The 16,233-nt window shown below is 42.3% G+C and overlaps 1 protein-coding gene across 1 annotated transcript in view; it reads right to left on the reverse strand.

Moving 5' to 3' along the window:
• Window positions 1-16,233, reverse strand: part of COG6 (component of oligomeric golgi complex 6) — a 137,014-nt gene that overhangs the window by 41,355 nt on the left and 79,426 nt on the right. The window contains exons 9-13 of the mRNA XM_088460136.1: window positions 13,116-13,244; window positions 10,835-10,926; window positions 6,110-6,174; window positions 3,497-3,588; window positions 1,551-1,668 (exon numbers count right to left, since the gene is read on the reverse strand). Of these exons, the coding sequence (XP_088316262.1) occupies window positions 1,551-1,668; window positions 3,497-3,588; window positions 6,110-6,174; window positions 10,835-10,926; window positions 13,116-13,244 (496 nt within the window). The remainder of the gene's footprint in view (window positions 1-1,550; window positions 1,669-3,496; window positions 3,589-6,109; window positions 6,175-10,834; window positions 10,927-13,115; window positions 13,245-16,233) is intronic.

The following is a 16,233-nucleotide window of genomic DNA, read 5'->3' on the forward strand; positions in this document are numbered from 1 at the left end:
AAAGATTTAACAAATGTTCTATTTTCACAGGGAAAACAAACAGCGTCACAGGGACTGCAGTGTGTGCTCTATACACTCCTTCATTTGGATGACCATTTGCAGTTAATGAAAGACAAGTGCTTAATTTATGATCATTCACTACAGACTTTTACAAAGTCAAGTGGACACGCAAAGCAGTAAGCTAAAAGCTTTACCTGACGTGTGCACCGTGCAATTGGCGGGTGAAAACATCATCATACTTTAGTTTTAAATGAAAGTAAAAATACCCCTGAACACGGCACAAGACTAAGAACAGCTTGCTCACAGCACAATCAATACCAATGATAATCTAGGTAGAAGCGGAGACCGTGTCGTGTGTAGTGACACCAGATGCACACAATGTACCTCAGTAAACGCACTGACTTTTCTACACATAAAATACAAGATGGAAGACTAATAGATGCATTATTTTTCATCTTTGCATAGCAGCTTATATAAACAGAAAATGTCCATTGCTTAAGAGCTAATGGTGTGTTGTCAGCTTTTTAACCCACAAAAAAAATAAAGGCAAATAAAAAAAAAAGCAATGCAGTGCTGTGTATGTATACCATCTGCTTATAACACCACCATCGCTTACAAATAATGATACTTTTGAGGGGAGGTGGAAAGGTTATCTGGGCTTTTTCGGCCTATAGTATGGCTGCCTCCTCTATGGTTAGGGGACAAGTAATCTTGTTGCTGTACACGGCACTTGGGAAGCTTCCCCTTTGCAGACAAGTCTATGAGCCTGATTCAGCAAGGAACGCCGTTGCTTATACGCATGCAAACGGACGATTGTTGCATTCTGTGCATACATCGTAGTGTGCGAACCACCCACTGCAAACGGGACTGCAGACTACGCGACTAATCGCAGAATGATGGACAGGAAGTGCCATTTGTGGGTGGTGACAATGGGGGGAGGTCGGCTGAACGCAGGCGCTCCAAAGCCTTTCAACGGCGTGCATATATTAGCCACTGCAATACCATACGCAGCCCGAAGCCTCATAGCCTGCGCTGAAGTAAGCAAATCCTGAGTAAGGTCTGACCTGCCTTAACTGTGCGTGAGGCTGCGATGGTACTCGATTGTACCAATGTTTTTGCAGTCTTGCTAACCTTTATGGATCTGCGTGTAGGTGAAGTGGGCGTCCTTATGTAGTGCTGCAGCGGCATCGCTATGGATTAGCATACTATCGCAGTTGAACTGTGTGCGTACGCTATATTGGGATTCCGCAGTGAATCAGGCTCTAAGTCCAATGTTTGTGACTATTTTTGCAAATAGACATATATAGGACAGTACCTTCAATGGAAACACAACCGAAAAGGAATAAGATGTTTTTGCCGATAGAACTAAATAAATACCAACTGTCCTGTTCCTAGTACAATCTAGAAAATAAAAGCCAATAGCTGAATGGTTGCTATAGGCGACAACAACCTCTATTTTTTCTTTTTTGCTTTGCCAGAGTTTTCAGAAGACAGTTCAACAAAACGATTCACTGAAGCACTTTGTAGACCAGTGTCTCGTGTGTACATACCTTGTCCAGCAATTTACTTGCATGCAAACTCAGGCTGTTGAAGAATATATTTTTGCTCAATAAGTGCATCTCTTCAATTGTAGTCAACAGTGTAGATGCGCTTGTGCCAACTATTCCACTGAAAAAGAGACACATTTGAGAATATACTTATTATTTTAGTTTTTTGAGAATTTAACAGAAAACATTTCAGCAATAAATTGCAGTAAATTAGTAAATTATAGCAAGATAGAGGCACTGTCACTAAGTGCAAACCAGCATTTCCCAGTATGAGAAACACAATGGAGAATGCTGTAACTGATCCACTGCGCGCAGCATTCCATGTAACGGGTGAGAAGGGGAGCCCTGAGATGGAGATAAGGGGGTGTCATTATGTTAAAAGCTACATAACCTTATTCCTGTAATAACACATTAGAGCATTATTATGTATTAAAATTTGTATCTATGTTTTGGAGCTGAGGGGCAAAATTTACTAAGCGGCGGTTTGACGGCGGGTCCTATTCTATTCTAAACCCCGGCGGTTTGGTGGCAGTTTCTATTCTATTCTAAACCCCGGCGGTTTGTTGGCAGTTTCTATTCTATTCTAAACCCCGGCGGTTTGGTGGCAGTTTCTATTCTATTCTAAACCCCGGCGGTTTGGTGGCAGTTTCTATTCTATTCTAAACCCCGGCGGTTTGGTGGCAGTTTCTATTCTATTCTAAACCTCGGCGGTTTGGTGGCAGTTTCTATTCTATTCTAAACCCCGGCGGTTTGGTGGCGGCTTCTATTCTGTTCTAAACCCCGGCGGTTTGGTGGCAGTTTTGCAGCAGTTTCTAAATGACAGCCCTATTCTACTCTATTCTAAAATGTGTTTTGACTGTGGTTTGGCGGCAGTTTTGCTATCTGCAGATTTACTAAGGTCAAAACCGCTGGAAAACTGCCATCAAAACACATTTTGTAATAGAATAGAACAGGGCTGTCATTTAGAAACTGCTGCAAAACCGCCACCAAACCCTCGGGGTTTAGAACAGAATAGCACCCGCCGTCAAACCACCTCTTACTAAATTTTGCCCGAATGACTTATTACAGTAATCAAACATTGCAGCTCTTCTAAAACACCGAATTTGGGGCATATCAGAACTATTTGGCCCATCTCGTCAGCCCATTTTCTTTACTGAGGACCTTTTCAAATGTAAGAAATCTTATATCTACCCAAGCATGTTTAAATTCCCTGTATTCCACCAATTCACTAACTTATTTTTCCTCAGATTTGCCTGAAACCTGCTGCCCTCCAAGTGTAAATGTCTTGTCTTGTTCTGACACTACCATCCTCTGGGGAACGCTTGCCTCCTGTACCTTGCTAAAGCCTTGAAATATTTGAAAGCTGCCATCATATCCCATAATCCTGTTTCTGTTCAAAGATATTTACTATATAATTTCTTCATCCACAGATGAGTCCTCATAACACTATTCCCGCAGTAGCACCAAAAGCAGCCCTTCTCAGCTCGCCAGGTCTGGTGACACTCGGCTTGCGCCTAGCATCTTTCCGCTCGAATGCGCACCTTAGTTGCAACTCGATGCCACAAAACCGCTAGACGAGACTGCACTGATGAATTTGACATGCGACACTTGTATGTGTGCGACCGAGTCTCTGAATCTGTACAGAAAGTGCTACCATGCGGCAACTGCTGCTTTTTTCACGCAAAGTGCAGTTATAGAGATCCTGGGACTCAGTCACACACAGATAGTGTCGCATATCAAATGAACGAGTGCAGTCTCTTGAAGCGGTTTTGTCGTAATGCGGGTCGTGACTAAGACGCACATTCCAGCAGAAAAGACACGAAAAAGCCACCACACCACTCGGCGCAGCTCACTCATGCCAGGTGTCTCGTGAGGCTAGGTGTCTGGGGAACCATCTGTAATAATTCCGGATGACGGCACAAATGAACAAAGTCTCAAACTCTACTCACCTTATTGTGTTGTGGTAAAATTTCAGTAGGTTAGAGATTTTATACAGCAACACTGCACCAGGCTCAGCAATAATAACTTGCTCAATACGGACCTTAAAATAAAAATAAAAAAAAAACGAAGAAAAAAGAACCAGAATATGTGTTATTGAAGCACATTAGGAATGCATATTTATGTCAAGTACTGTACATGTCTCTGATCAATTTCACGTTTTTTCACAGACATATAGCATTGGCTGTGCTGCATAGCCGATGGACAGATATATCTGCAGACATATCTGTCCATCGGCAAGTGTGTATGGGCGGCCCCCAGGCCAGCAGGACCCGCGGCTGCCTGGAAGATGAGTGTGTATGAACGACCATCATCTACAGATATATCTAATAGGTGTGTACCCAGTATACAGTAAGTGTTTAATGATGCCTCAGGGTCTGATCGCGGGTTAATTGCGTCTCTCTAAGTGAATAACTCCAGGCACTTGACCAGGGAGAAGAGACTGTGTGACATTGCCCAAGGGTAACTGAACCTGCCCTGTAGTGTAAACACTGTACTTTGTTTATTCTTAGAAATTCAGGTTACGGTAAACTTCAAAAGCTACACTGTGGAATGGTATAAAGCAACTGAGAGGAAAGACAGCCAATGTTATCAGATATTGGAAGCCACATTCTCTAAAATGAAGATTCCCACTACAACTGTATGTATTTATGTTTCTGTACAGAATGGTTACGTGGAAAAACAACCTTGAGCAACTGATTGTCTTATCAGTCTTTCCTTCAGGCTTCACAATCCATAAATATGACAATTAAAATAAAAAAGATAACATTAGAATGTGACCTTCTGCTGTTTTTGAGGAATTGATACAAAACATTTCACACAAAACCACAAATTCTTGTCTTACCCAGGAAGCTGAGCTAATATTGCTGCAAATGTGCACAGTACTGTAGATCATATAAACTCCTGTGTAAGCTACAACTACAGCACATGAAGCTGTATTACACACTAGGCTAATCTACATGCACTGATGGTTTAACACAGAACCGTATATTTTCCTTCATTCAAATCACCCAATTGTTGCTTTATTCCTCCGTCACTACAATATAATTTGCAAAGTCTTTGTATTTTGCAAAACAGTTAACCATATGTTCTGCAGAGGAGCCACATTTTATTATCATCACATGGAGGAAATGAATGAACAAACATGACACTAGTGATAGTAGACTGCTATGATGCAAACCATCGCTAATAGACTCAGAAATATAAAAACACCCAGTAATATGAATTTCACTACAAAATAAGAAAAAATCACGCTGACCATAATTGATAAAGTGAAACGGTCTACGCTGAAGCCTAACTAGTGGCAGACATTGTAGCCTATAGCAGAATAACAGACTGTTATATAATTGGGTATCAGAATAATGGCAGGTGTACTGGACAAAAGACCATGCCATTTTTGTACTTGGAAGAGATGGGTTTAAACAGCCCGTATGTGGGCAAATCTGGCCACTCGAATCAAGTCTCAGACACCTAATTAAGGGGGAGGGGGAACCTGTATCCCTTGAAGCATAGCTAGGCCAATTAACCACTCTAACCCAATATAAGCTTTCAATTGCAAAACACCTCATCCACTTTTGCCTGTAGTCTGTAGTGGTAATGTACACCCCATTTATCTACTCTTCCCGAAATCACCAATTGCACTTGACAGGTGGTGTCACTCCAGTGGAAAGCCACCCTCAGAGTGGACAGACTATGCTCGAACAAGCAGTCAGGCACATTCATTGTCTAGAACGATTTTCCTAATCAGATGTTGGGCTTTATTTACTAAGCAGCGGCTTTTGTGAGTCTCTGCTTCCTGGGGGGATGCAGGTGAATATCTAAAATGGCCCCTGCGGTCAGTGTAAAGCACGCTAGGTTTTACACTGATTGCATGTAATGTTATAAATTCTCACCTGCAACTCGACGGGAAGCAGCGGCTCACAAGTGCTGCTGCTTTGTAAATAAAGCCCATTGTGTGGAAGTAGCAGTCTTTGGGAGCAAACATGCAGCAAATGTAGGTCAACAGTGTAAAGGGGCCTATCCACTAGGCGACCTGAAAGACTGAAGGTCTAGCGTTCAGACCTTCAGGTCGCAGAGGCGCAGTGCCCACACTGAACGCCATTCAGTGAATGAGCCCGACCTCCTATCTCTGAACAGGCATGTTCAGTAGATAGTCAGGGACAGCAAGGACCCAGCGTGCACGCCCATCGCTGGTCCTTGCCGGCTATCCATTACCCGACTTTGTGAACAATCTGACCATAACCTCCTGGTTTTGGTCAGATTGTTCACCCAAGTCGGGTAATGGATAGGGCCCTTAAGGCTACCTAAGTGGCATCATCAGAATATGGAAGGACACTTACATCAGCAATTGAAGGTTAGAATAAGGTTCTCCTTTAAGGTTCAAAGTAGTTTATTCTACAAATATCCGTACTTTAACATGCTTGGCCATTTCAATTAATAGGAGTGTTAAGTACATTTATATCTAAACGCAGTTAACAAAATTGTAAACCCAATGGTTGTTAAAATGTATTCTCTATTAAAAAATTATGTTAAACACCTGATGAAGTAATTAAACAATCATTAACCTTTAATGGTCTGCAGACACCCTCTGTGACATGTCCTACCACCTCCTGGATATGATCTTCAACCCCTGCAAGAAACCAAATCAACTTTCAAGGCACTATATTTTGCACACGAGTTATTAAAAACGGGCTGGTTTCAGCATATTGTTTTATACATATTTTTAGATTTATACATTTTCATTGCAATAGAATGTCATTTAATTTACAGATGTTTGTTTTCAATTAAATAGACAAGATATTATCATCATTTATTTATATGGCGCCACAAGTGTTCCACATCACCTTACAAAGTACATACACCAATAAGTGACCAGTGACTTACAGAACAATACAATACAATGCAGGACAAGGACATTGATAATATATATTGCTACATTAGCGACCATAACACCCAAATAAGCAACAGAGCATAAGCAACCAAGTGTTAGGTGCCCTAGTTGGGAGTAATGAGTAGATGAAAGTAAAGAGAAGCAGAAGAGGGTAGAGGGCCCTGCTCGTAAGACCTTACATTCTAAAAGGGAAAGGCCAGAGACGTGATAGATGGAATAGACCGGGATGAAGGAGCATGTAGCAGCAAGTTAGGATAAGAGCTGGAAGGCTTTGATGAAGTAGTGGGTCTTGAGAGCCAGTTTGAAGGATTGTAGAGAGGTGGAGAGTTTAATGGGAAGAGGGAGAGCGTTACAAATGTAAGGAGTAGCACGGGCAAAATCTTGAATCTTGATTTGGCATCAGAGTCGGCGTGCATTAGTTGAACAAAGAGGGCGGACAGGAGAGTGAAGGGAAATGAGGTCAGATATTTAAATGGGAGAGGAATGGGTGAGGCTTTGTAAGCGACTGCAAGATTCTTGAATTGGGATCTGAAGGGGAAAGAGAGACAGTGGAGGCAGATGTAGTACATTTGGAGAGGAAGATGAGCCAAGCAGCAGTAGCATTGAGGACAGACTGGAGAAGAGAGAGATGGGAGTTGGGGAGGCCAGATAGGAGGAGGATACAGTAGTTTAATCTGGAGATGACCACAGTGAGTGTATGAGGAATTTAGTAGCATCCTGGGTGAGAAAGGAGAATGAGCAGAGAGTAGCGGCCCTCGGATATGGCAGCAAGGATTTCATTGCTGACTTTTGCGAGGGCAGTTTTAGTGGAGAGAACGGAAGCCAGACTGAAAAGGGTCAAGGAGAGAGTGGGAGGAAAGAAAGGCGGTAAGATAGTTGTAAACAATACGCTCAAGGAGTTTGGAGGCAAAAGGGAGGAGAGAGATGGGTCGGTAATTGGAGAGAGTATTGGGATCAAGGGTAAGTTTTTTAAGAATGGGGGAGACAAAGGCATGTTTGATAGCAGAAGGGACAGTGCCTGATGAGAGGAAGAGATTAAGGAGGTGGTAAAAATGGGAACAGGCACAAGTAGAGAGGTAGCGGAGGAGACAGGAAGGGATAGGGTCAAGGGGGGAAGTGAAAGGGGGGGGAGGACCGGATGAGGTTCATGACTTCCTCTCCAGATAGAGGGGAGAAGGATGTCAGAGTTGGTAAAATGAATATGTTCTATTGCAGTCATTAATACTGAATAGATGATATACACAGTCCCATGTGTAAAGCATTAAAATCAAAAGAGATGATTTAATCCCTGTTCCTTCCTTCCCTATTCATCCTTCTAAGCAAATTCATTGAAACACGACAGATCACAGAACAATTTCCTCACTTAGGGTTATATTTAGGGAGAGGCAGCTTTTAGAAGTGGCAGCTTCTCAGCGGGTTTTCACATGAAAATTGAAAGCGACACTAACATTAAATGTAAAGCATGCCGGGATTCACATTTAATGTGAGTTCCGCTTTAAATTGATGACTGAGGTCATGAACCTTAATAACTATATCCATCTATTCTCCACTCTCGCTTTCTCTGATCTGCATCTCCAGTCTTAAATGTCCTTAGGGCTGCACCAAGAAGATTTTTTTATACGTCTGTGTAAAACTGGGTCCACACCTATACAATCGTAGGGCCGTTCTTTCCATATCAAGAAAACGGCCGTTGGATTGTATAGGTACGTACGCTTTCCCTATGGAGGAGCGCTAGCCGATAAACAGCTTTTAACGCTCCTGCAACGATTGGGATAGGGAGGTCGCATCTTATGTTCTGTTTAATATTTGACGGCTCGACCTCCCGATCCCATACACACTGTGCTATGTCTGCACAGTGCACTGCGGCAGCTGACAAGGGGTCACACTGGGGACAGACTGCACGGCTGATCGGGAGAGCTTTACCCTAACTTCAGGTTGCAGGAGATAAGACTCCTTCCTTGAGGCCTGATAAGGCCACAACAAAAATGCCCCGCACGCACAGCATTCCTCTGTTTTGTTCACAACATGCAGCGCAAATTCAAGTAATTATAATCAGAGATACAGGACTTTCTATTGCTTCCACTCACTAATACCACATGTGGGTATTGGGTATTTGCAAAAGTACAGTCAGGTCACTATTCACTACTCCTTGCATTGTGTTGGGTGCACATACGGGCCTCCGGCTCCCCTTCTCAAGCATAAAGATTTCTATTTTTATTGTAGAAAAGAAAAAACATATACTGTATATCCTTTATTCCAGGTGAGAATCAGTTTTATGTGTTAGAACACAATTAAGAATCTACAGAGCTGTGTCTCAATTGCAAATACCAAGCAGTGCTCCAAAGAAAATAAACTCTCTTTCTACACGTTAGGCCACAAATAAATTAGGAGTAGCCCATGCCCTGCTCTGAAAACTACCGATATACCTGCCATCTGCAGAATCCAATTGCAGAGTCCAATCCAGTCTATTTCCAGGTCTGGCTCACAATCACTAATTTAGAACAACACTGCAGGCTAGTCACCTGTCTGACACACTAGTTGGGCTCTGACTACTGACCATCATCTAGAGGGGAACGTTACATCGTGGCTAGGTCCTTGTCACTTCCACCCTGTACCACACCAGATTATTTGCTGGTTGCAGGCTTGGACAGCTGTGACACTACCATCTCACTGCATTGATGCCCCTATCGGGCTGCTCCATCCAGCCTTCTGCACTACCTCTAACCTGCTACCATCTTGGCCTCTGCACCATCAGGTCCTTGTAGCACTTGTAAGTGTCTGCACAATCCTGGCATCTACATCTTGCGGACCTTTGCACCATATTGGACATCACTATGCCTATAGTCCCATTTGCTTCTATTGTCTCACATTGATCCCTTCCTTTTGAATGTAAGGTCTTATGTACACGGTCTTCTACACTATGGGGGAGCTTTACTTTGCAGCAGTTTTGCAAAGATGGATTAAAAAGACCAATAGTAATTGATGCTAGACCAAGCTTAGAAATCCACCCGCCAAGCTGCTAATCACTGGCGGCTTTGCTAGCCTGACGGATAGTAAATCTACCCCTATGTCTTATATGTGAATCTACTCTCCTTTACGTGTCCCTGACATGTCTTATGCTGAACCTCTTCTGTTGGCCATGTAATATGTTCCGTTAATTGCATCCATGCATTGGTCATCTAACCCCATTGTCTTGCATCTGTCCACTCTTTGTCCTGCATTTCCTGTCACATCTTATGTTTCATTTTTCTATTTACCACGTGATTCGGGCAAAATTAAATCCATGTATTTTTTATTTCTATAGATTTATTCTATATATTTAAACTGTTTCTCTGTATATAGAGGTGTTCTCATACACTTACCCCTTATGTGTCAAATGGCGCAAGACCCTCGGTGCTATTCCCATGCTCCATTTTGTGGCTTAGTTCACACACAGGGCCTGATTCAGCAAGGAACACAGTTGCTAATGCGCACGCAGCGGTCGATTAATTTGCACTGCACATGCATCGGTGTGCGTGCGCGAGCCAGACGCTGCAGTCAGAACTGCGTACGCAGAGGCTTCGCAGACTTATGACAGAGTGACTGACAGGAAGTGCCGGTTGTGGGTGGTGAGAGAGGGGTGTTGCCGTGCCAATGCAGGCGTGCCAGTGCGTTTCAACGTCGTTGCATGGGCGTGCATAATTTAGCCACTGCGAAACCAAACGTCTCACAGCATGTGCAGAAGTTAGCAATTTCTGAGTGAGATCTGGGTTTCCTTAACTGTGGGTATGCGTCCGATGTTACCGATTTTTCCGCTATGTTGCCCTAGTATACGGATGTGAGTAAGGGGAAGTGGGCGTCTTTATGTCAGGCTGCGTACGCAATGTGAATGCAAACATTTAAATATCACCACTGATATTAGCAACTGCAGTGCGTGTGTATAAGCAGAATTGCGTTCCGTAGTGAATCAGGCCCATAGTGTACTAGGCACTTAGGATAATTTTGTCGCAAAGAAATTGGTATAAAGTCGCAATTGAAGCATAACGTATCCGACCTGTCTTTTGCCTGGATTGTCTACCGTTTCTTCAACTTTGCTACTTTTTCCTTCATTGTGCTACTTTTACCTCAATTTTGCATTTTCTTATCTTATAGTGTACTAGGTACTAAAGATTAGTGTTTTGGCTCAGCTAAGCACAAGAGCAAAGTCCGAGGCGTGCTAACCGGGGCTATGGGGTGAGATTTGAGGTTAAGCGTATGTGGACACATCTGTAGCATATCTGCATTACTCTGTACAGTGCTGCAAAGTCACCTTATGAATAAACGCTGAGGACGATGATAATCGGTGGTGACTCGGGAGTAGCGGACAAGTGTAGAACACCTGTGTGCAGAAATGGTAATGAGAAACAACGAGTGGTCATACCTTGGATGCTTACTAGCTTTAACAGAGACTCCAGGTGTTCTTTTTCAGACGCGGTAGCTTGATGCAGCCAGGCCAGCATATCCCCAACATACCTTTACAGAAAATAGAAACAATTCAAAAAAATCCAATTTCATATTAGAAAAAAAAGCTAAATGTGACCCTTGCAAAACATTTCTGCAAAGTCTGCCTCCCCCCCCCCTCAATCTGTATTACTACATAAGCACCCCCAAATATCTGTAAAGTGAACTGGTGTCAGGGTCATGGGCGTCCAAGGCTCATTGATGCGTATGGGAAGCAAACGCTAGCCCGTCTAGTCCTATCACACTGAGCTACTGTAGCACAGACTGCTGAAAGTGTTAATGCTGGCTATGACAGGAAGGTGTCAGAACACACCGGGCATCTCAGCTTGCTGTGTAGCCGCAGACTGGTCAGGGTGCCAATGCCGATACCTGTATAACACCGAAAGCTCCTACAATGGGCATGTGAGTGTCAGAACTAGACCATGGAGCAATGGAAGTAGGTGTCCTGGTCTGATGAATCACGTTTTCTTTTATGTCATGTGGACGGCTGGATACATTGTTTACCAGTAGCATGTGAAGTACGTTTTTTTAATATCATAAATTACTACTCAGACTCTGTGAGCTGCGAGATTCGGGACCAGTACTCAGAAGAAGTGGGATCACCGGCCAGCAGCTGTTCCATCCCCACTACATCAGGAGATACACACGAGCTGTTTCACTCCCTCTGGTATGAATACAGGCTATACATATGTGAACGGACTATTATGTTCATTTGTTTTTTGAAGCACATTCCTTGTTCCCCTGACACATATAGGAGAATAGGATTATGGACTTTATATATCTTTATTTACAAGAGAGTGTATTTTTCAATAAGGGTATAAAACTATTATTGTGTGTCTGTCATGCCAGGGCAGGCTTGCCGGCACTTGTATGTCGCCTGTAAAGAACAATACTATTTAACTATTCATAAACCATTAATCCCACACCCACCGCCCAGTGGTGTTAGGAATAGCTCTGGGCTCCCTGCAATAGTGTTATCCAGCCCCAAACTGGTCAGCCCAGGGCTGGAATGTCTCAGAAAGTGGGGTCCCCCCTCCCATGGGACAACTGCCCAGGGCTCTTCCCAGCATTCACAAAATGCAGGGATAACGTCCTCTTCTCCATGTAGGCATCCAGACATCTTGGGAAAATAATAAACCGTCAGACTTGAAACGCACCGCCCTGTGACCGGGAAGCACTGATTGGCTGAGAGTGTGGGATCAGAACTAATTCTTTCTGTATATATAATGAAGAGCTATATCCTGGCAGCAGTAATATTGTCCTGAGCACGATATATATGGTAGCAGTGATATATTGAGTTCAAGCGATATAAAGAATCTGCACTAGATTGTTAAACTTGGATACAGCTGCAATAGTACATATGAATGTTGAGCTAAAGTGGTTAAAATGGGAATTGCAAATGAACCTGTCATACATACCTATACACAAACACACACAGACTAAGGAACATATACAGTACATATGTGAAACAATGAGAGAATTGAGAGTATAGGACATCTGATGATGTATTGTACAGGATGTAGTTTATAGACCGGCGGACTAAATGGTGCCGGTTTATATCCCGACAGCAGAAGCCCGACAAGGGACTTAAGACAGACATCGAAATACTGACACCTATCTTAATCCAGACGCTGGAATGCCGAAGGTTGCCAGAGTAAATGAGGTAAATCTGGCCGTCCTTAGCACTTAGCCAACAGGTGGGGGGTGTGGGGGGGGGGGCAAAAAAGATGCCTGGCGCTAGTAGAGTCGTCGGAACTTGGCGCCTAACTCGCCCTGGGCATCTCGCGGCACACTGCGTATTCAGGCGAAATATATGAGGGCATCTCAAATATCATTGTCCTTGTGATGTGTATCAAAGCGTATATGGTGGTCTAGTCATTCTGAATAAATGTAAAGCAGAATCTAGGTGTAATGGGCTGGAAATAAATGATAATTATTGTACAGTAAATCCAATGTCTTGGCTAACTAATATGTTAGGTCTGCATTATATAGGAGTACTTCTTGGAGAAATTGAAGACTGCATTTGTGAGTGGGTAATCAATCAGACTAGTTATTAAATGGTCATTAGTATATTTCCTGGCTATTAGTCTGCTGTGACAGTAACAAGTACTTTTAAGAGGTGACCACGGCGACAGATGCCTTGTATAAAGTAAACCTCTGTAATATATAGGTTTGCAGCTGTGTGTATGTCTATTCATTACCTTAGTGGATCATGTGAATGCATCTCAATAGGTCGCGGGGTTCCCCCCACACCTCCTCTAGTTAGTGCATCAATAAAACCACGCACCACTGCGCTCCTCCTCGCAGTTCCAAATTCATCCAATGTGTATCTGCCAACATTAAAAAAAAAAGGAAGCAAGATTTAAACATTCATTAATAAAATGATTTACTTAAGTAATAATTTGCAATTATGTCCAAGCAATATGAATACAATAATATGGTGTACCCACAATTGTAGTTTACTGCTTTAAAAAGAAAATATATAAAAGAAAAAACACATTAAAGTTGGCCTTGGAAGAAAAAAAAAAAAAAAAGCTTTTAACAAAATCTCTGTAATTCTTTTAAATCTCAGACCTTCTTTATATGGGGTGCCAAATGACAATAAAAAGAGATTTTTCAATTGTTCTGTTTTAGGAGACGCAGTGGGAGTGAGAGTCAGAGACAGTAAATCCATTTGCACATTCACCACATAACAAGGACAAGCTAAATTGCTCACATCATCCCCCTAGTAATTCGACTGCTTATTTATCCATTGTACAGCACATTTATAAAGAGCAGCATTTACCAAACCTGAACCCCACATAATTCTTCTGATCATGGTATTAGGTGCTAGAGCTGCTTTTGTTGTGAGTGATTGCGTTAAAAAAAAATAAAAATACATAAAAGACCAAAATAATCACAGTAAAGTAAAGCTGTGAATCATGATGTTGTCAACCTACGCACTGGAACAAAACATATATAGTTCATAATCCATGAATCATTTTCATGTTGATACAATACAATTTAACAATCGGCAAATGCTCACAAAATAACTTGTGATGGCTTTTAAAGTGCCAATTTGAAGATTTTACTAAATCTGAAAAAAAAAAAAAAAATCTCAATATTCCCTAAAATGTTTGATTTGACTGCGCTACTCTGCAATTTACTGAGCGCCCATTATTGATTCAATAACACATTTTTATATGAATGCGGGCTCTTTAGCTAGCTCTGACATTTCAGATGTCTCAGACTGAAAGCAGAGCAGTTATTGAATAAAAGAAAAAAAAGTATTGGAATATCGCTCAGATTCTGCAAGTCAGATGTGGCTCTCAGCGAGTAGTGGGCCTGATTTAGAGATTGACGCTATGAATATATTTAGGGAGTTCAGCAATTAACGATAAACTGCACATGCATCTAAGTTGCACTGCGCATGTGTCAGGATACAATGCCGTAGTTACTCGCAGCAAGCGTTTCTCACCAATTTGGGGCCGTGTCACATACTGCGTCTTCGATCCGGTACGCAAGAAAACATAGCTCCAGTGTCTCAAAGAAAGACGCAGCAGCGACATTAGCGTACAACTCTGATTCAGGCGCAGTGTCAGCTATCCAGCTGAAGGAATCTTCTTACAGAAACGTTGCTTACTAACATGTCAGGAAACTAGTAGCGATTTGTAAAGTTATGTAAAAATAAAAAGCCTAAGTGCTCCATTTAATAGAGACGCTTTAGGTGCGATTTCACAGAATGTATAATATTACACACAAACACACGCAGGTAATGGAGGCTACACACGGTCAGATTTTCTGGAAGATATGAACGATAACGATTGTAAAAATTGCTACATCGTTCATATCGTTGGCATGCATCGACGAACGATGCCCGCATGTCAGACAACGATATCTGATATCGACTGTGTTTGCAGTCAGATCTGGACAATATCATTCATTTAAATACTGTCAGAAATCGTTCATGAAATCGTTGGTAAAATCGTTCATCGTTGATCTAGAAAGTCTGACCGTGTGTATGCACCATAAGCGTGACAAGATATAAGGGCACACGGACTCACGCAGTGTTCCTTCCTTGGCTCCAGTACAGTATCTATTGTTTACTGGGGAATCTCAATTATTTCTTTCAGACCTGGATAAAGTATTGGCTGACACCTTACTGCATCTGCTTAGTGTCACCAAAGCTGTAAATATATAAATAAATGACAAGACCTCTAAATTAAGGCTGCCAAGGACATTATACTTACGGTATACAGATGGAGTCTCCCATATCCAAAATACTTTTCGACCAGGGGTGTTTTGGATAATGGAATATTCCGTAATTTGGAATAATTGCATATCATAATGAAATATCTTAGGAATGGGACCCAAATATACACACAGAAAGCATTTATGCTTTATATACACCTTATACACACAGCCTGCAGCTCATTTTATACAATAATTTCAATAATTTTGTGGCTCAAGCAAAGTTTGTGTACATACATGAAATTCATTTATGTTTCATAAACACCTTATACACACAGCCTGATGGTAATTTTATACAATATTATTAATAATTTGTGCCTTAGACAAAGTTTCTGTACATTGAACCATCAAAAATCAAAGGTTTCATTATCTCAGTCATGCCAAAATAATTCCGTATTTCGGAATGTTTGGATATGGGAGACTCAACCTGTACTACCACGTGTGTTTAATGAAACATGCACCTGGTGATTTCAGTAGCAGGAATAACCTTCGTTACAAAGGGGTGATAGAGGTTGAACAAGATATCATGACCTATACACAAAATTAACCTTTAGTAAATATTCCCCTATGCCTCTTTCTACTAAACTTGGAATACACCAAGTGTTAGAATTACTCTAAGAGCCACAGTCACAGTTATTGCTTTCACATCAACATAATGATAGCTCTAGAACAACTTTATTTAGCATGGTATAGAGGATGCTATTATTTTATCGGGATACGGTCAATTTACCAACACCCGGGATGCCAACTGCCGGGATAGAGATCAGCGTTGGAGGACCGGCCACGGAATCCCAACATGGCTGGAGATACCAACGCCAGAATCCAGACAGCCGGTTTCCTGAATGTAAGTATAGCGGGGCCGGGTAGGTGTTAGCCGCGGGAGAAGGGGGGAGGGTTAGGATTAGACGCCCGAGGGGATTTAGGCTTAGGCTGCGGGAGGTTAGGGTTAGGGTCTAAACAGGAGGGATTAGGCACTAAGGGGGAGGGTTAGGCACTAAGGGTGGAGGGTTAGGCACTTACCGGGAGGGTTAGGGTGCGGGGTGGGGAGGGTTAGTATCAGGGTACAGGCAACGATGGTTAGGGGGTAAA

The sequence above is a fragment of the Taudactylus pleione genome, unplaced genomic scaffold (assembly GCF_031769625.1).
Source record: "Taudactylus pleione unplaced genomic scaffold, aTauple2 ptg000043l, whole genome shotgun sequence".
In the NCBI taxonomy this organism is placed as follows: Eukaryota; Metazoa; Chordata; class Amphibia; order Anura; family Myobatrachidae; genus Taudactylus; species Taudactylus pleione.